General features: G+C 40.1%; 1 protein-coding gene across 1 annotated transcript in view; it reads left to right on the plus strand.

Moving 5' to 3' along the window:
* The window catches only part of ppp2r5b (protein phosphatase 2, regulatory subunit B', beta), a 39157-nt gene that overhangs the window by 9593 nt on the left and 8891 nt on the right, over nt 1–20673 (plus strand). Inside the window, exons 2-7 of the mRNA XM_079670789.1 lie at nt 10916–11112; nt 12579–12680; nt 13392–13484; nt 13854–13984; nt 14632–14691; nt 18305–18413. Of these exons, the coding sequence (XP_079526915.1) occupies nt 10916–11112; nt 12579–12680; nt 13392–13484; nt 13854–13984; nt 14632–14691; nt 18305–18413 (692 nt within the window). The remainder of the gene's footprint in view (nt 1–10915; nt 11113–12578; nt 12681–13391; nt 13485–13853; nt 13985–14631; nt 14692–18304; nt 18414–20673) is intronic.

Below are 20673 nucleotides of genomic sequence, written 5' to 3' on the forward strand. Positions count from 1 at the left end.
TAAAGTGTCTCTAAAAGAACACACTGTAGATATAAGAAGAGCACTACAGACAATGTAATTCAATCTGTCTTTGTTGCACAGAGGAACAGATGGCGAGTTGAACCAGAGTGAGATAACAGGAAGAATTTAATGTTGTTAGACATTTTAGGTATAATAGTAAAGTGATGCATCAGTTGATGTGCTCATAGCTAAAGTCTGAAAGAATGATCCGTGTTGCAGAGCAAGTGTGCAATCTTTTTGCATCTAAACATCGGATGATGCTTTCGGCCCACTGGATGTTGTTTAACGGGTCAGAGTGTGCTTTCACAAGCCTTCTGTTTCAATGGAACGAGAGGAAATGCATTTAAAATGCTCCCGCTGCTGTCTGCGAAAGAACAAAAATACACTGCCGCTTGTGTTTCATAATCTACTCAGAAATGGGCCATTTTCACAGCTAACAATGAAAGGATTAGAAGGAAAACATGCCGTCAAACATTCCCGTTATAAAATCTTAAAGACCATCTCATGAAATAAAACAGGGAAGAGAACCATTTTAAGAACGTGCTTTGCCATGCATTGTACAGGTTCAAAAAGACTCTTTTAGTAAGCTTTTAAATAAAAAATGATCTATTTGTAGTGGAATAAATGCAAGATTGTAATGTGTGACTACTTCACACATTCTTTCATTTATCGTTACTTCATTGAATAAGACTATTTCTTTGAATTTGAATATAAATCCTATTAGATTTTCACTTCGCTGTCGGTCACACAAACCTTTGAGAGAGGAACCTTTGCCATTGAAATATTAGGGCTGCTCACTTTTCAATTTAGTTTGGAGTCGGATAGTAAAATAATTTCAATTTTTGCCTGGTCGTAGTCAGGGTCATCCTGAACAGGATATTGAAATTTCAACGACTGAAGGAACATTTATTTTTTTATTTTATCTATGAGAGTTTAAATAAGGGACGTTTTCAATGTCTTACGATATATTTTCAGTTGACTTCCCTTGTAAAGCTATATGAAATGAATTGTTATTGTGAGAGTCATTTTAAGCAGATATCCGTTGTGCTCCTCTACAATTCTACTATGAAAACCTTTTTTTATCCTCTTCTTTGCTTACAGCTTTATTTGATATGTAGAATGTTATTGTTGGCAGCCATTGAAATGTCCTAAGCAGAATCTAAAGCTAAACATGGAGGCTTTTGTAGCTAGTAGCTATACAACCTTTTGTTATAACAGGCTATACTGTAGTTAAATTAAAAAGGGTTGAGTCCTTGAAAACAGTGGAGTAACATGATGGTAAAAGTGAAGAAAGAAATGCAGACAGAAATGACAACTATCGGATAGTGGTACAGTAACCAGAATCCCCCAGTATTGGTCATTATACTAAAACATTCACATCATAATATTACACCATAATCAACTGGCAGTACTAGACTTTTCCCAATATGTTTATTGGCATTTTCATATATTAGAACACACAAACATGTACACACACACACACACACCCTCAACTTGCACTAGTATTAAATGACATTCATATTAAATAAATTAAATAGAAACACTTCACATATTTTCTTTCAGAGGCAGTCCATTCCCATCCTCATAATTTTCTGAACAAAGCTGAACAAAGTCTAGAGTCTAGACCAACACTACTCGAAAGCTCCTTCATCCAAATCTTCAGTGATAGAGCCTCCACATTTTTCCAACACAGAGCGATAGCCCTCCTGGCTTGAAGTCTAAAGTCCAAACGTTTGGTCTGTTTATTTGCCTGTTGAAAGTCCTTTGGATATATTCCAAGTACACAACGTTTGACGTTCAAAGAGACATTGATGCTAAACATCTCTGACAGACACCTAATAATATCTTTCCAGAAAATTTGAATATTTGGACACTACAAAGTTCCTTTCTCGTCCAAACACCTGTGAGTTTATGGAATTGAGCAAAAATACATTTGAATTCATATTAACTGAATCTTTCCTTTTGTATTTTTTCTTTTTAAAGTTGCTCAGAAATATCTAATGACATAAAAAATGATAGTTTAATATTGTCGTAACATGTAGTATCTTCTAATAATAAGCCCACAGCTTTCATGTGTATTTCCTGTTTGGATTTTATTCCTACAGGCCACAATGCTACTAGTCAAATATGACTTATTCCCAGTGCAACATGCAACATAACCTCACATGATCTAGGTCACATGATTATATGCTTGAGAGGATGTGTTTGTTCCTTCTTGTTTGTCTGGGAAGTGTTTGCCCACATTATAACAACGAATAGCAGTTTTAAATGCACTATTTACTGCAAAACAGTCACCTTCTCACACAGATTGTATGTGGGAGATTAAATGTCTCCCTGTGTGTGTTTGGGGTGTGTGTATAAGTGTGTGTGTGAGGGAGAGGCCAGCTGGATTGGCCTGGTATTGGGTTACAGAAGGCATGGAGTAGTTTCTTTTGCTCGATGACGGTCTCGGATCAATTAAGAGGGAGAGTGGGGGAGAAAGTGATGAAAGAAATGGAGTGGATGAGGAGAGAGGAAATAGCTGAACGTTAAGTTGACAGTAATAAAACGGCTAGCTTTGCAATAAACTCTGCCATGTCTACGAATAAGAGTTGATTCTTGAAGGACTATGCTAATAATCGGGCAAATAGTTTTCACCTTGATGGACCATTCAATATGCTGTTGTTGTTTCGAGGCAGTGCAAAGCAAACAAAGAAAATCTCTTACTGGACATGCAGAGAGGACATGTTGTGAATCTGTACTGAAGGCCATGTTGCAATGAATCACAAATAGCCAAAATGAGAGACGTATGCTTGATTGCAGCACTGAGCCTGCTACAACACATTATTATTCAACAAGTGATGGTTACGAAGCTGCTAATCAAATGTTGAGGATGTCTCCTGCCGGGATAACCGTCTACCGTATTTGTTTGCTAACCCTCTCAAATTTGTGTTTACATTTCATTCAGCACATATTGCTTTGGAGCAGAACGTCAATATCTAAAAAAGGCTGAAAGTTGCACTGCGGTCAAGGAGATTTGGATGAAAGAGGTCCCAAAGACCTGTGAAAAAGCCTGTTTTTATTGATACTAATTGAAATGTATTTATTGATAGTGATTTGGGTAATTATAGGGAGAGTAAGCAACAATTACAGACAACAAGGCATACAGATATGAAGCACAGCCTGTAACACCCAGTGTGTCTGGCTTCATTATGCAGTGTGCTTTGAATGTGTATTATTAGTATCATTGGATTATTTAAAGATGGGCTTAGCGCACCTCTTAATCTTTTGCTGTGATTTAGCCTTCTCTCACGCTCTTTGTTAAAAAGTGAACTTCTATGCGTACCTTTTTGTATAAAGACTTTATGGCGTGTTTTAAAATCTAGTGCTATTTAAGGTCTTTCCATAAATTAGCATTGGCCTTTATTTCGTTTTGTTATTTTTCGGACATTGATTTTGACCCTGCATTCACCCCGTAGAAAACCGTAATTCAATCTCCATCTTCGACAAAAGAAACCACATCCGACACCATACTCTCTGTAGGGTTGGTTTTCATTTTCTGTGCGGTCGTCACTATGAGCAAAACCTCGAGAAAGAAAAGATATTGCCACTTTTCCAAATCTAGAAGAGCACTCACAGACCTCTGCCAAGGCCAGCTCTATCTCGCAAAAATGGTTTGTGTATCTGCCCTTGTGCTTCAAATCTGCTCCCAAATGTAATAGGTTGTTCTCTGGCCAATTCTACATCCTTCCATTAAGTTTTATAGCGAGTGAGTTCCCCTAATCCTGCTGAGAAACAAACAAACAGATTTGGTGGAGGTAGTATTAAATGATAGTCACCCCGAGAGCAAACGCTTCTATCAAGACACACAAATCATTGTCATTTTAAGTGAGACACTGGAAAGAAGTAGCATTTAGAAACCGGTCTCTATTTTTGTTGTTTTTGTAAGTGAAGTGTACATTTTAGATAGGTCAAAATCAAATGAAGTGTTCTATTGCCCAATCTGTCCACCAATAAAAATCTGTTCCCAGTTTGGTGAAATCTCACACACTTAAAAGGGAATAAAACATCTTAAGCAGAGATCTGAAACGCAGGCTCATTTTCTGTCTATATCTGTCAGCATGTTCAGCATGATTACCATTAGCAGACGTGCTATTCTCAGTGCCATCAGCCACTTCCGAGTATTTCCTGCTCTAACTCAAAGCGCCGGCATGATTTGTCCTGTTCTTTCTCGGCAGGTAAATTGCCTTTTGCTCTTCAGTCTTCTGAGGAGGCTCAAGTGGGTTGTCGTCAATCACACACGATAACATCCCTGCTCATTTTTCCTTTTTTCTAATCAGGCTGCGTATAAGTAGGATAAAGTGTTGTACTATGATGGTTTATAAGGAGGATTGGATTACTTAGAGATGGACTTAAAGCGTCACTTAAACCCCTTAAGGTGATATTTATACTGCTCTGACTTCTACTCTGCAAGGCGCCTTGCTTCTGATCGCCATCCGCAGCTCCCTTCCTCTATTTATACCTGCGTTTCTCTCGCTTCCCTTTTTTTTTATCTGCCTCTATTCCCTTCTATCTCTTTCTCCCCCCCCTCCCTCCCTCCCCCTTTCTTCCTCCCTGCGTCACTGTGTCTGTGCATTGAGTGTGTGCCTAATGACAGAGGTGCAGAGGCGGCTTGCATGGTGGCTAAAACAGAAGCTGTCTTTCCCACACACACACACATACACACACACACACACACACACACACACACACACACACACACATACACACACACACATACACACACACACACACACACACACACACACACACACATACACACACACACACACACACACACACACACACGCACGCACGCACGCACGCACGCACGCACGCACACACACACACACACACACACACACACACACAGAATAACTGTTATTTAAAGACTAGCGCTGCAAAAAAGAAGCTTCGGAGAGATTGATGGATGGAGTAGACGAAGGCGAAGAAGGAGAGAAGGAGAGAGGGAGGAAAAGAAGGGAGGAACCCTGTTGATGGAAAGATGAGAGAGAAGCAGGGGGATGATGTCATCTTTTAACCCCCACGCCGCTCTCCTCTCCGCCCTCCCGTTTCCTCCCCAGATTCGTCTTCCTCCTTTCCTCCCTTCGCTGTGTCTCTATCCAGCAGCACTATATTTAGATTTGTGCAGCTGTGTGTATGTGTGCGTTTTTCAAAGCTGTAGGCATTGCTCATTCTTATATGTTGCTGCTCCTTTTCACCAAACCCACCCACCCACCCACCCCTCTCTCCCCCTCCTCTCGCGCTCACCATCCTTTCTACGTCACAACTTTTCCCTCGCTGTGTTCCAGGTCTTTTTTTCTTTCTTCCTCCTCCGTGTATTTAAAGGATGCGTATGGAGAGGTGCCTTCATTTTCTTACTGTCAACAAATCCCAGAACTAACAATAAATCCCAGAACTAACAATAAATTCCAGAACTAACAATGACTCCATCCTACAAACAAGTACTTCCTGTGTACCGGAAGTATCTTTAGTTAAATAAAACGCATGAATGAGTCACACTGTTGCACTAGGTGACATACGAACAAACAGAAACACACACACTCTTGTGTATTTTGACTCTACACCCACCGACCTGCTGCTGCAAATATTTGATTGTGCTCTAAATTTGTATAAATGCGCCACTGAAAATAGACCCAAGCAAATGCCCTATTAACTCATATGAGTGCTGCAGTCATGACGTAGGCCTAATTGGAAGTTTGCCTAATCCTGTAGGGCTGCTCAATTAATCGTATTTTAATCACGATTACGATTATGGCTTGCAACGATTACGAAAACAACGTAATTGAAATAAAACGATTATTTTTTTATTATTATTATGACTTTTTTTCTTTTAAATATTATTCTTTTTTGGGGTTTTTCAGTTGAATTATACTTAAAGTTCAGGGTAATCAACTGTCACAAATATACTGTTATATTTATTCTCCAATAAATGGATGTTTTCAAAGTCAATGAATAATCACATTTAATAATCGCAATTACAATTATTGACCCAAATAATCGAGATTTTGATTTTTGCCATAATTGAGCAGCCCTAAATCCTGGTTCCTTTATTTCACAATTTATACTGCGCACAATCCAAGGTAATGTGCCTTTAAACGACTTAGTGGAGTGTTTCCCAGTCTTAATTACATGGCGTTGAATAGCTATTACAACCTGTATAATCTCCACTTGTTCGCAACCACCTTTCCGGAAACACATATTTACTGACCTGTTTTATGAAGCACATTTATATCCCTTTAGCTTGAGTTACCCACAGACCTTATTTCAGGCATCAAACCAAAAGCCATTCCAAAAGCCATTGACTTTGAGACAAGGCAACCAGAAGACTTATACCTGCAGCGCTCCATCATTTATGACAGCAGAGGCAGAATAAACATAACCGAGGCAGACGTGGTGACAAGTGGGGAGCATTTCTCATGAGACTCCACTAGATGTAATGTCCTTATTTAATGGCCGATTGTATCATACACTGTTTGCAGTTTAAAGTGATGCAGTAGCTTTCTAGACTTAAAACACAATGTTGGATTTGGAGTAATGTGATTACCGCTATTGGACTATGTCTATGTATTCTTATATTGTGGCAGTATGTCTCAATCTGACTGTTGGACTCTGTGTTACTGTTACAACTTTCTCTTTTTGTAATTGCTTTTTTACCACCTAGGGCTCCCATTGCACACAGCCATCCGCGGAGAGGGAATCTCTCATTGAGTTAACTCTCCAGAGGTTTGCACTTCTTCTTAGACAGCTACAGGGCTGACTTAGAAACCGTTGTATGACATCGCATGTGCAGGATATCTGGCTTTACTGCTAAACATGACTCCACATGCAAGATGGACTTCTGTTGACAGCTAAGAACGCTTTAAAAAAGACAAGTAGAGCTATACATCCTTCAGATAAGGACCAAAGTGGAATAAAAAACACACACTAATAGATAAGTCATTCTTTGTGAATTTTGAAAAGAGCCTTTATCTGCACAGTCACATGCATCAGATTACAAGTAGAGTAGTACAGAGCTGCTAGCACTTTGTATCAGCACTACTCTTTGTAAAAAAATAAATAAATGAAAAGCGTAATTGCTTTTCGTACTGACTCTTCTAACATGCTTTTATAATTGCGCAATATAACTTTTGTAATGGTGCGCCATGTTGTCGATATGACTTTGGAACTCGAGGGACTTTTTGAGTTTAATGAAGATGAAATAAATGAAGGAGTGAAATGTAACTACAGGCACTCATTGTTTGGGGTTTTAAAGTCACAGTTAGGCATTCAAAACACCAATTTGGGTTGTCAGAAACATGAACATAGCGTAGTTACAGATCACTCACTCACTGATGATGTTGTTAATATTCTCACTGACATGGTATTAAAATCTGCTTTGAATGTAGTGTCCTGCGTTGATCTAACATAGGAACTAAAATCCGCTTCACTCTGAGTTAGCTAAGTTTGTTTTGTCGCTTGCTTCATTGTGGATTGTTTGATTCCACATGTAAGCTTTTTCTGGACAGTAAGATATTCCTGGTGGGCAGTTTAGCGAACACAGACTAGAAAATGGTTTTAGCCCATTTCTTTGCCACTAAAATATGTGTCTCTGTCTGTGCCTGTCATCCTCAACACTTTCCACTCTCTTTCCCTTTCCTTTGCTTTGCTCTCTCCCACACTTGCTGTCACATGACCCACCAAGTCTCTCCATTCCCTTCATCTTGCCTCTCTTATTCTCACCTCCTAACACACTCTCTGGCTCCCAAACACACACACATGCTTTTCCTTTCCCTTCATCTTTTCACCTCGCTCTGTTCTTCCTTCTCAGTCCCAGCACGGCACATCTTCATACAATTACTCTCCATTAAAAATGGATTAGATTTCACCTTCACAGTCTGTCTACAGAGGGAAGGAGGGAATGGACAGGGAAGAGAGGAGCTGTGAGAAATCAGGAGAGGAGGTTAGGAAGGGGCAGATTAGGAAGGGAAACGGAGCGGTGGAGGACAAAAAGGAAAGGATGGAGGTAGAGGAGGCTGCTGGTATCTCAACACCTCACAAATACAGAGGTTTAGACTGAGGTCCTCCGCTCTCTAAGCAGTCAAAATAAGCAGTTCACCCTCTTAGATATTTGTTATCACTTGTTTTTTCGTGACAAATAGTTCTAAAATAGTGTGAACTTGTCTGTCACACGTTTGTTCAGTCACTGAGAAATGGCTGCAATTCAAGAACAAATTGCCCGCTCAGTACAGCTCAATGGCTCTCAGAGGTTTCAAGACTAGATGCAAAAAGGAAGGTTAAAGAAAAGTCACAGAGGTTGTTTATTTAAGTCACGTCAAGAATGTACGTAAGAAGCATGCAAGTCGCGTCGTTGTCTTTATACACGAACAACACACATATTAAAGTAAAGTTAATTAGAATGTGCTGTTAAAGAAGACCATTTTTGTTGTCAATTGGAACAGAATGTTGCCAAAAACACACAGGGGTGAAAGTCAGAAAGTTCTGGAAGTGTGATCTCTTTGGAAGCGCATCATTTTTTAGGACATTTTGCGAGTCATGCCTACACATGTTATGCTTCTCCTTTACTTGCTCTGAGTATCTAATATTGCCACGGTGTGAAATGACACGTGAGAAGAAAAGATAATGATAAACGTGTGAAAGAATGGCGGGTTATTCATATTTGCCATTTAGTGAGACCATGATCATAAGGATCTCAATACTACATTGACTAGTTGTGGGTGTTTCCATATCACACACCTGAGACTTGATCAAACAGCAAATCAGTTTTGGTATGTTTTAAACCTAATATAAGTCCTGTACAAAGATCCAAGTACTTAAGGCATAGTCAGAATAATCTGATTGACAAAAAGTCAAATATGATTGGTTCTCTGAAATGTGTGTCTTGTGCCACGACACTGAGCAGAGGGCCGTCCTGGTCCATTGTTGTGCAGCTTTGTGCCAGAGGGAGCAGATGGTCATGGTGTGCCCACAAGAGGTGAGGGGGTCTGGGGCTAGAGGAGCTCCAGTCAGCCCCACCCCACTCCTCCTCTTTTTCCCACCTTGGGGTTAAGAAGGGCTAAATCTAATCTGCTCCTGCTGTGTGAGTGTGTGTGTGTGTGTGTGTGTGTGAGTGTGTGTGTGTGTGTGTGTGTGTGTGTGTGTGTGTGTGTGTGTGTGTGTGTGTGTGTGTGTGTGTGTGTGTGTGTGTGTGTGTGTGTGTGTGTGTGTGTGTGTGTGTGTGTGTGTGTGTGTGTGTGTGTGTGTGTGTGTGTGTGTGTGTGTGTGTGTGTGTGTGTGTGTCTTGGATTATCCTCATTCCAACTGCACAGTTAGTCTAGACTGCTTCCTAGCCTAAATCTGCATTGTTTCTCTCTGACAGAGGGAGATTATTAATTGAAGACTGTCAGTACACGGAGTGACCAGTTTCTGTTGACGCTGTCAGGAAGAAGTCAATGTCATTTCCCTCTATATTATTTTGTAGTTAGGGATGCTTTTGTATTAGATTGTGTTTTAAGTTGAAAGAGAATCTAATTAAGTCACCAAGGCAGAGCTTTTCTTTGTCCCACATCTATCTAAAGCTTAAAAAGTAGTCAAAACATCACAGAGCAGTTGCGACCACTTTCATTTTTGGGGTTGCAGAGACCTTTTTCTCTAAGGCTGCAACTAAAGAAAATGTTTGTATTGATTAATCAATACATTATTTGTTCCATTAGTCAATTCATGCACATCTTTCTTATTTATTTTCAATCTATTGATTCATTTCTGACCAGTCGATTAGTCCTTTGCTCAACTGAATTATACATGATAACCGTAAATTCTTCAACCTTTTATAAAAAGATAATAAAATATTGTTTGTATATAACGATACAAAACAATACTGTACATTACTATACTATAATATAATGTAAGGCAAGGTTTTGTAGCATACAAATGTCACAGCTGGAAACATACAGTTTATTCAAAATGAAGTCTATAATATCTGTCCATCTCACCCTCTCTTATGTGTATAGCAGTTATAAAAAACGGGTCATGTATCGTGTCATGAATATATAAAGCCTAAACACCTGCAACACTCCGCTCGAAAAAAACCTTTGCCAAGACGAGACGTTTTTGATACCTCATGTGTCTTTTCATATGATTTATTTCAAAATAGATCAGCATATTATTGCTAGACCAAACCTCACATACATCTCACTTATAGAGGAATTTGAACGTTGAATATTTCACTGCTATATTTAGCTCTTGAATCATCAATCATCTGGTTTCATAGAAAAAGAACCAAGCATTCCCATTTGGCTGCTGTCAAAGCCTGTAACTCTATGTTAATGTTTCATTTCTTTACATTTAGCATGTTGCCTCACAATGCTTAGCTGCTAAAGATTCTCCCCCCCTTGGGCCTGTGGAATCACATTTAAACTTTAGTTTAGGAATCCATAGCTATCAGCCACTTTCCCTACATCTGTGAGAAGAGTTGTTTTTTGGAGGAACAGGGTTTTAATCAGACGGCCGGCAGCAGGACGTTTCATTGTGACGAACCGGTCTGTGGAACGAATCCGACAGGTAATAGGACTGAGATGCAACACAGCCCTCTGGAAGAAGTGTGTGTGGACATGTGTGTGTGCGTGTGCATGGAGGAAGCCTCTGTGTGTGGGTGTGTACAAATGTGTTTATAGAGTAATAGTCTGCTCTTTCCCTCATTACCTTTGAGAGACGATGTAGCCTGGAGAATACATCTCTGTGTACTCCAACACTCCCACTTTGTCAAACGATTCACTACCAAACACAACGCGCCTTTCAGGAACGCCATCGGATTTGGCTCAGACTTTTTCTTTTTGTCATTGAACTTATTTGTCTGACATGTCTCCTTCTCTCTCTTTCTCCCTTTTCACTCCTGCAGACGCCCCGGTGGCAGAGTTACATGACCTGTTCTGTAAGAAGCTGCAGCAGTGCTGCGTGCTGTTTGATTTCCTGGACTGCGTGGCCGACCTGAAGGGGAAGGAGATCAAACGTGCGGCGCTCAACGAGCTGGTGGAGAGCGTGGCCACGAGCAGAGGAGTTCTCATAGAGCCTCTGTACCCCGAGGCCATAAAGATGGTAGGAGGCAATGGCGACTCTACACCAATTGAACTGGGGGGACCGAGCTGGGGCCAGTTCATGAATGAGAGGGACACATTTAATGCTGGACAAGGGAGACAAAGACATTGTTCAAGATTTAAACTTTTTCAGTTCAATCAAAGTGCACAAAAAATATAATATAACATTCTTGTGTCAATGAATTAGTTACAATTTTAGTTGAGTTACTTACTTTACCATTAACCTAAATGCAGTTGAGGTATTACATACATTATTTATGAGCCAAACATAGTTTTTATTTTTATTTTTCATATTTGTCGGTATTTGTTTTAGTAACAGAATTAGTTTTAGTAACTTATCTTAGGCCCAGATTACAGCACAGTATTGGCTGCAACACTATCAGAAATTGCATGATCATAGATTTATTCTTTAGGAGGGGAGGCTCAGAGGGGTCCAAGCACAGTGTTAAAGCACCCCCATAGAACCGGCCATGGCAGGGGGAGAGGGGTGGACATGATGGACTGTCAGATGGAGAGATGAAAGGAAGAACATTTGAGCACTCAGAAGGGCAAACAGTGTTCCTTCAATCCTCATCACCCAGACATCTAGAAAAGAGAGACAGTGTGATATCCAGCTGAGGCTTTAATAAAAGGATAGTGAGGAGAGATAATTTGCAAAGGGTGCTAAGCAGCAATAGGCTGCACAGATGTTGAGAGAGGGAGGGATGGACAGGAACGATAGAGTGGAGGAAAATGTGTGCACACCAACGCAAGTCCCAGAGGATATAGAAAGGAGGAAAGGGAAAAAGGGATTGAGGAGAGAAGGTGAAGCGAGCAGAAGATAGAGCTTATGCTATGGAGTCACTATACCCAGAGGATGTGAAAATGCTGATAGGACAGAGGATGGGATGAAAGAAAAGAGGGAAAAGCTTTAATGTGTGGCCACAAGGAAGGAACCTTAAAAGAAGATGCTTATAAGTGCATAGGTTAGAGCCCAAGGCAGTGCAACAGAATAAATGCCATACAGGATGAAGGTTTGAGAAAAAGTTAGAGATGATGGACATATTGTAGAATTTCACTCTTATTGTCGTTATCCCTCAGAAGTGTATGCTAATGAACTTATTTAAATCCAAGCTAGATGTACATCATGTGAAATGAGCCTATATTTTCCTGCAGTTTTTTCTTACAAAGTTTTAATGTAAGCATATGTATATAATGCTGAATTGGGGCATTTGCTTTTTGCAATATAGTTTATGCACTAAATGGCCAATGGAAATGCATTTGTTGAATTAATCATGACTCTGCTGGCAGCCGGGTTGCAACGCTAAACAGTTCCTCTCAAACACAGAACAGCATCAAACACGGTCAACTGAAGTCATGACATTACATCTAATTGATAGAAACACCATTTTCTCACGTTAACAGGAATGTGCTATAGTTCATTTGGCTCTTTCTTATCTGCCTATCTACCTCTTTTTCATTTTCCAGATCTCAGTAAATATCTTCCGGACCCTCCCGCCCAGCGAGAACCCAGAGTTTGACCCTGAGGAAGATGAACCAACACTCGAAGCCTCCTGGCCGCATCTGCAGGTACATTGTTCATGTTGTGGTAGAATAATTGACATGCTTTCATGCGTTTTCTCCTGAAGAGGTAAAAGAAACAAAGTGAAACACAATGCAGTGTCAGTAACTACTTGAAAAATAGGCCCTACTATATATACATACTGTATTTGCGATTGTGGACAATGCCTTAAAGCACACATCTCCCAGGTGTTGCTTTTAATGCCACATTCAGCCCTTCCTGAACATTGTGGTCCTTCAGTTCAGTTAAATCTGCTGTTCAATGCAACATCCTTATGCCCAAATGTAGCTGTTTTATCAGCGGGACTTACAAAATGAAGCTCTCGCTAAGAAGAAATTCACATTTTCTCAATTCACTTGCCCAGATGACATTTGGGTGTGGTGTACAGTCACTTCTCCTCCTTCAGGACGAGATGAATCAAAAGTGTGAAGTCCAAAATGCGTCATGAAGCAAAGTCTTCTTTCATTTCCTGCATAGTTGGGATCTTTTGGTATAAACTTGAGCAGTCATCATGTTACCTAGAGCAACATTTATATGCTTTCTTGCCAAAAGTGAGATGAGGAGATTGACACCACTCTCTACAGACATGAGTGTTGTTATCTTCTCTTCCAACTCTCGTCAAGAAAATGAATAATTCACCAAATGTCAAACTATTCCTTCAGGAGGCAAACGCAGACAATAGTTGACGTCTTATCTCTTGCTGTTTGTGCCTCCATTAGCTGGTGTACGAGTTCTTTCTGCGTTTCCTGGAGAGCCCGGACTTCCAGCCCTCCATGGCCAAGCGCTACGTCGACCAGAAGTTTGTCCTGCAGGTAATCCTCTCCTGTCCTCGCAGTTTGTCGAATCCAAATATCTGGGATTTTTCTAAAATCTTGATAAATGGAGAGGTATAAATAAATTAAGCCCATCTTTGAAACGGCAGCCACGCAGAGCCTACTTATATCCCTGCTGGAGCGCTCTCAAATGTAGTTATCTAAGTTGGGGTATGTATAAAACATTGACAAAGAGACTCCAAAGTTCTTGTCGTGTAATCTTTTTTTTTTTAATTCTGTTTTAGTAATGGAGTAAAAAACACTTTGTAATATTCATTTTGGTGGGTAAAAATACCACCATGTTCCCACGATTTGGATTTAGAAGGGAGAAGGTTGTAATGTATTTGTAATTATCTCCTCTGTGTGCAGCTGCTGGAGCTGTTTGACAGCGAGGACCCCAGGGAGAGGGAGTACCTAAAGACCATCCTGCACCGTGTCTATGGAAAATTACTGGGACTCCGAGCGTACATCCGCAAACAGATCAACAACATCTTCCTCAGGTATAGGCCGCGTAGCATCAATCCAATGCACAGGACGTAACGGTGCTATTTATAGCCCCGTTAACATCAATAAATCAAACGTTAGCCAACAAAGACCATCAGCAGGGGGAAACGCTGCGTTTATAACCACTGTAATGCATCGTTTTAGCTTGGTGCGTCATGATTTTATAGCAAGTCATTTTAAAGTGTTTCACAATCCTAAATAAGGGAAAACCTCACACATGGTTTGGTTACCCTCTTTGCTTGTCTTACAAAACGAAATGTGCTATACTTTTGTAGTGAAACCAGACACAAGTAAATCTCCTTTTTAATTAGGTGAATAAATCCTAGTAATTCTATTGGATTTTTTATATGTAGCCGCGAGTGATGATGGCTTCTGTAGTTCTTTTGCTGACTCAGAACTACACCTAAGAGGCTGACGTTAACAGTTTTCCCACACAGCTGCTCGTAATTAAAGTCTGGACGATATGAAGTCTATGGTTCATAAGAACAAACACAGAGAAGACGGTTCATTCTTTTAAGAAGCAAAACATGCTACATGCAGTATTTTGCAATCCTTCTTTTAGTTGCTTTTACATTTGCTGACCTACAATGGTTCCTAGATCTACTGATGCATAATTACAAGACATGTGTGTTTTGTTTTTTAGGTTCATATATGAAACTGAGCACTTCAACGGAGTCGCGGAGCTTCTGGAAATCCTCGGCAGGTTCGTAACCATAATCACACACACACATTTTAGAGCTTTTGCTATGGAGGAAAGTATACTCTGTAGTATATCATTGCTTAATGAATGCATTTTGATTTGAGTGTGAACAAACACACACACTCTTACACACAAACTCTACTTGGCCAGCTGCTCCTATTCAGGAGACAGCTGGAAACTCAGTGAATTGAATAACCACGAAAAATGGCGACAATGCAACAGCTCAACACAATAAACAATAAGCATTTATTTTTTGATTTATTTTCTTAGTTGCTTCTTTCTTATCAGGTAAAAACAACTGTGTGTTTAGAGCTTGACAGAGTGAGAAATTAGTTGTAAGGCAGGGGGGGAATTAGTAAAGCTGGGGGGTGGCAGGAAGGAAGGGAGGTTAAATACATAAATGGAACTGACTCAGAGGTTTGTGTGGTTTATTGCTTTGTCTCTAGAGCCAGTAACAGAAATATGAGAAAGATAGAAATGAGAGAGCAAGGGGCTTATAAACAACATGTCCCACTCTCTGCCTGTGCTCGTAAGCAAATCGATGGGAGACCCAGTAATAAAGACAAAGAAATGGAAGGGAGAATATGGAGAATGAATACAAACAAAATCTGTGATACTATAACATTTGTTTTGCTCATCCCCTCTGTATGCCGAATAATGAAAAAAGAAACAACCTATGTCTGTGCGTTACTAAACTAAAGTCTTTGCATGGCTAGCTTAGCAAAAGGTCTTTAGCATCCCAACATAGCCACAGTATTTAGCTGGCTAGGTACGTGCAACCCAGTCTCACGGCATTTCGTGTTATAGTCACGAAATGTAATCTATTGATTCGTGTTCACCAAAACGACTTCCCCATTTTTTTCATGTCACACAGAACGATTTTAATAACTATGTAAATAATAACAAATTAGAAGGAAAATATAAAAAAAAATACAGATTTCAGTATTCTGAGGCCCTGAGCCCCATTTATTTTCCTCGCGGATGGCAACAAAAAGTCAGACATTATACGATTCAAAATAAAAACAATAATCGTGGCTTGATATTGAGTAAGAAAATGTTTATATGAACCACACAGCTTCCGGTCTTCCACGACCCGACCGGACAAAAAGACGTGTTGCAGGCACGAAACATACTACCAATAGATATACATTCCTTTTAAAATCGTTCTGTGTGACACAAAGAAAATGGGGAAATCGTGTTGGTGAACACGAATCAATAGATTAAATGTATTTCGTGACTATCACACAAAATGCCGTGAGACTGGGTTGGTACGTAGCATGTGGCCTTGTTGAGATAAATACATGAGAGGATACCTTCTCTTTCTGTCTCTGCTTTCCTTTCAAGGTCACATTCTTTTAATATTGAACACTATCAAAGCAGATATGCTGCAGACTGCACTAGTTTTCCTGAGCTTGGATGATTACTCAGCATTAAAGAGAAGCTAGCAAAGGTAGCTACGTTAGCATGACCATAACATCTATTTTCTCATCTCAGTTGTGTGTCATTATCTGAGGAACGTTTTCACAGGTTATCCATGTGTTTACAAGACAGGCGTGTCTCTTGATATGAACTAACATTGTAAGAGATTGGTAAGGCCTATCTTCCAGTGATTAGAAAGGGAAAAACATGGCAGAGAACACGAAATCCCTCAAAGACTCTCTTTCATATTGAGCTGGGAAACATATACTGTATATTCTCCAGCTTTAACTGTGGTATTCTCCGCTCTTAACTCTGATAACAAGATAGCTTTTTACTTTGATGCTGGGTAACATTTTAAACTACCTTAGAGCAGGCTAGTTAGCTGGCGATGTGTGAAGTGGGAAGTGGCTCTGTGATGCTAACGCACATAACAGGAGAGGGTTGTTAATTCCTTTGCGGAAGGAAGCAAATGCACACATACATATGAATTAATCTGTCCCATATACAATGTAGACTTGCTTCAGAGCAAGTTTAACGCAGATATATTAGCAATTAGTTTTAAATTGACATACATACAATTGACATACATACATAAATAGACAAGTTGATAGAAGTTTAGACAGAGAGATTGACTAAGACAGAATTAACATAAGAGGATGGAAGCTGATCAATCAGAAACAAACAAACAAATCAGTGCTAAATATAAATTTCTCTCAAGGGCATTCTGTGCTGGAATCTAGTCCTTCTTTCTCTTTCATTATGTGACACTAACAAGACTTTAAATAATCGTTATTGATGTTTAGCATAGAAAAAAGACAATTAAAATAATTTTTGGATTCAAAATATTCAGGGTGATGGGAAGGATTTGTCTGAAAGAGCTAATACTTAACATTGCACTAAATTCATACAAAATCTGGGTTACCATTTCACCTGACCAAAAAAGTGAGATGAAATATGAATGAAGTTTCAGAATGTGGGTTAATGTAGAGAAAAGAGGGGGAGGTAGAGAAGAGGATGAATCCAAGGTGAGAAAATGGAGGGAGGGTTGGGGGGGAGGGATGGAGAGAGGATGAGTGAGTCAGAAGAGGAGAGCAGGAGAGGAGAGAGAGGTTTGTATTCATGTTGGTGGTAACAGAGGTATTTATAGCTCCTCCCACACACGGAGAGAGGGAGAGAGGGATGGCTGAGAGAGGATGCGTTGTACAGGAAGTAAAAGAGAGAGAGAGAGAGAGACGGAGAGGAAGAAGAGAAGAGGAGGCGGAGGGAAAGATCAGAGGAACAGCAGGAGGGAGATATTATTGAAGAAATCTTCTTTTAGACAAAGATGCTAATAGAAAACGAAGGCAGACAGACAGACAGGTGAATAAGTCCCCCCCCCCTTCCCCCGCAGGCTAAACTACATCTATGACAATCAGTGCAGAGGTGGCCACAGACCACACATTTGTCCAGTCACTTGGAAATGGACACAGCACAAGAATAGACTCCAACACACACACAAACACACGCACGCACGCACGCACGCACGCACGCACGCACGCACGCACGCACGCACACACACACACACACACACACACACACACACACACACACACACACACACATTTTCACACAGAACATGAAAGGATCGTGAGGCAGTAAGCCCCTGGGCACATACAGTATATGCAGAAAGGCCCCGCCAACGCTCCTACATAGAAGCAACATACACAGACTCTATAGTTAATTAATGTGTCTCTTTTATATAGTTTTAGTCTTTTTCCCCTATTTCTGTAGTGATTGTTTGTCTTTGGTGTCTTTGTTGTCTCTTTTTGGTCGTCATGTGTCTTTGTTGTCTCTTTATGGTCGTCATGCAATTTTTCATAGTCATCATGAGTCTGTTTGTATCTCTTTATAGTCTTTTTAAGTTTCTTCGTAGACATTTTGAATCTCTTCTTGGTTGATGTATTTCTTTTTGAGTGACATTTTGTAGTTGGCCCTGTAGGCCTGTACATTAATACATTCATTGAAGTATATAGAGTTTAAGGAGTTTAATGCAATGCTTTTTGGTAAATACATATCCATTTAACTACTTTCCATAAAGTTAACATACCAAAAGCATAACCTTCTTAAGTAAGAAAGCAAACATGATTTTCAAAAGAGTTAAAATGCCACAAAGTGGAAGTATTTATACTGTATTTACCTGTCCCTTTTCCTCCTGCAGCATCATAAACGGCTTCGCCCTGCCTCTGAAGGCCGAACACAAGCAGTTCCTGGTCCGGGTTCTCATCCCGCTACACACGGCAAAGTCCCTTTCCATCTTCCACGCACAGGTCAGGGACATTCCCATGCATAATTCCAGTATTTAATTGTCTTAGTTTGTAAATATATGTCATAATATTTATTCGATGTATATTATATGTCTTTCAAGGGTTCACATTAAGGTTAGGTTCTAATGATTTTGATTTTTAGGCAAAGAACAACAAAACTTTGATGAATGTTTTGTGTTTGCTACTGAAACTACAAAACTACGAAATTAAACCCAAAATGGGCGGTTCTTCTCCTAACTTAGGCATGCATTACTGAAGATTATAGAGAACTTACTCCCCCAACTGTCATAAAATCATTTTCAGACCTTTCTACTATTAAGAGTTAGCAACTAACAAATCAATCATACATGAATATGTCTCCTTCCTGCAATGTCTCTGACGTGCCACTAGGAGGCAGAGTTGGGTCACAGATAATGCTGCAGAGACTCACCTTTGAATTACACTCAGTGCGTTGGCCTACGGTGTGTTTCTGTACGTGAATGTGTGTTATTGGTTATTATAATATTTGACAGCGCAGATGGCAGCCAGTTTTTGGTGTGTGCATTTTGTTTCCGCCACACATATCAGATGATGTGTGTGTATATTCTGAGGCTCAGCATCACCGTGCCCTATATTTCTCCTCCCTGTCTCTCTCTGTTGTTCACACACATACATTATTCACACACTCGAACACACAGTTTGACAGGGTCACGGGGGATACAGTGATGGCGGACAGCAGTTTGTGCTCGGTAGGCGTGGCTCTGCATAAGTGACCCACTTCTGGATATTAATATCAAGATATTAGATCACAGCAGCACCTTTGATTCATCTTTAGGTTTTCAGACACTTTGAATCATCCTTCCCGTAGCATTTTCTCATTTTTATTCAGGTCACTGGATTGTAGTAACAGCTATAATGTGAAGCATTACCATGGTTACGCATCATGCTTCCAAATGGCAAAAAGCAAATGCAGTGCTTTAATATTTTAAGCACATAAAAGACTGTTTATTTTAAAGTGGAGCTGATACATATGTTTTTAATGCTAAAAAACCCCCAGTATTTCCTTGGTGGCTGGAAAATGTAAAGAAAAGACACTTTATCTTTGTTTTTGCAGTGATAGTAAAAAGTGAGGAGAATATAATTTCCAATTTGTTACATGATTCACAGATCGTGCTAATGTGTGTTTATATCTGACAGAGTCATTTAAGTTGTGTTAAAAGATTGAAAAGTCAACTTCTTTATGTGCAAGTCATGGGAAATATGCAGACAAGAAGCCAACATCTTTAGAATGAATTCACCCCTAGAAATAGACCCTTATCTGACCTGTCACCTTGACATATAAATATTCATAAAATATAAGCTTTAAAAAGATGAAAACCTCCATAATCCTTAGCCTAATAACGGCCTCCTATACACACAATGACAAGCCTGACAACAGAATCCAACATATTCACCCCAAGAGCCTTCTTTAAAGTCTCACTAAGACTCTAAATAGTTTGACCGATCCTTCTCTTTTTCCTGCTTGTCTGTCAAACTTAACATCCCTCCTTTCTCCGATCCCCCTTATTTAGTTGCCTTTGCTTCCTCTTATCCTCTGCTTCTGTTGTGTTGTGAGTTACTGTAGGGACAGGAAAGTTAGGGATGGAGCGATAGAATAAGAAAGAAAAGGGATTAGACAGGGTAAGGAAAAGGTGAAAGCTATGGACGGTTACAACAAAAATTAAGTAAAAACCAAACATTAATGATCTGACGGTACACATCCTCTACGGTGCAACTTTACAATTGGACAATCCAGCATAGTTTTGTATTGATGACATGAATATATTGATCTGAAAGTCGTAAAATGTACCAGTAGAGTAATAAGTTGAAAAAGGCAAAGGTAAAAATAGGACAGAGACAGAGAGGCAGAGACAGGAGGTCTAACCTCTATCTCACATTGCCCTTAAGGGACTTTGTGTGTGTGTGACATCACTCCTTCCGAAGTAAACACACGCACACACAGACTCCGTCGCCACGGTGCCCACTCGCCACGGCAACGGCCTGGGTGGAGGGGGCAACCGCAAAACACACACACGCACGCATGTACGCACGCACACACTCGTGAATAATAGGAAATGATTGCCAGATCGTATAAGATGAGACAAGGGCTGATGTAGAAGAAGTAACACACACACACACACACACACACACACACACACACACACACACACACACACACACACACACACACACACACACACACACACACACACACACACACATACACACACACACACACACATAC

Source organism: Notothenia rossii (assembly GCF_949606895.1).
Source record: "Notothenia rossii genome assembly, chromosome: 3".
In the NCBI taxonomy this organism is placed as follows: domain Eukaryota; kingdom Metazoa; phylum Chordata; class Actinopteri; order Perciformes; family Nototheniidae; genus Notothenia; species Notothenia rossii.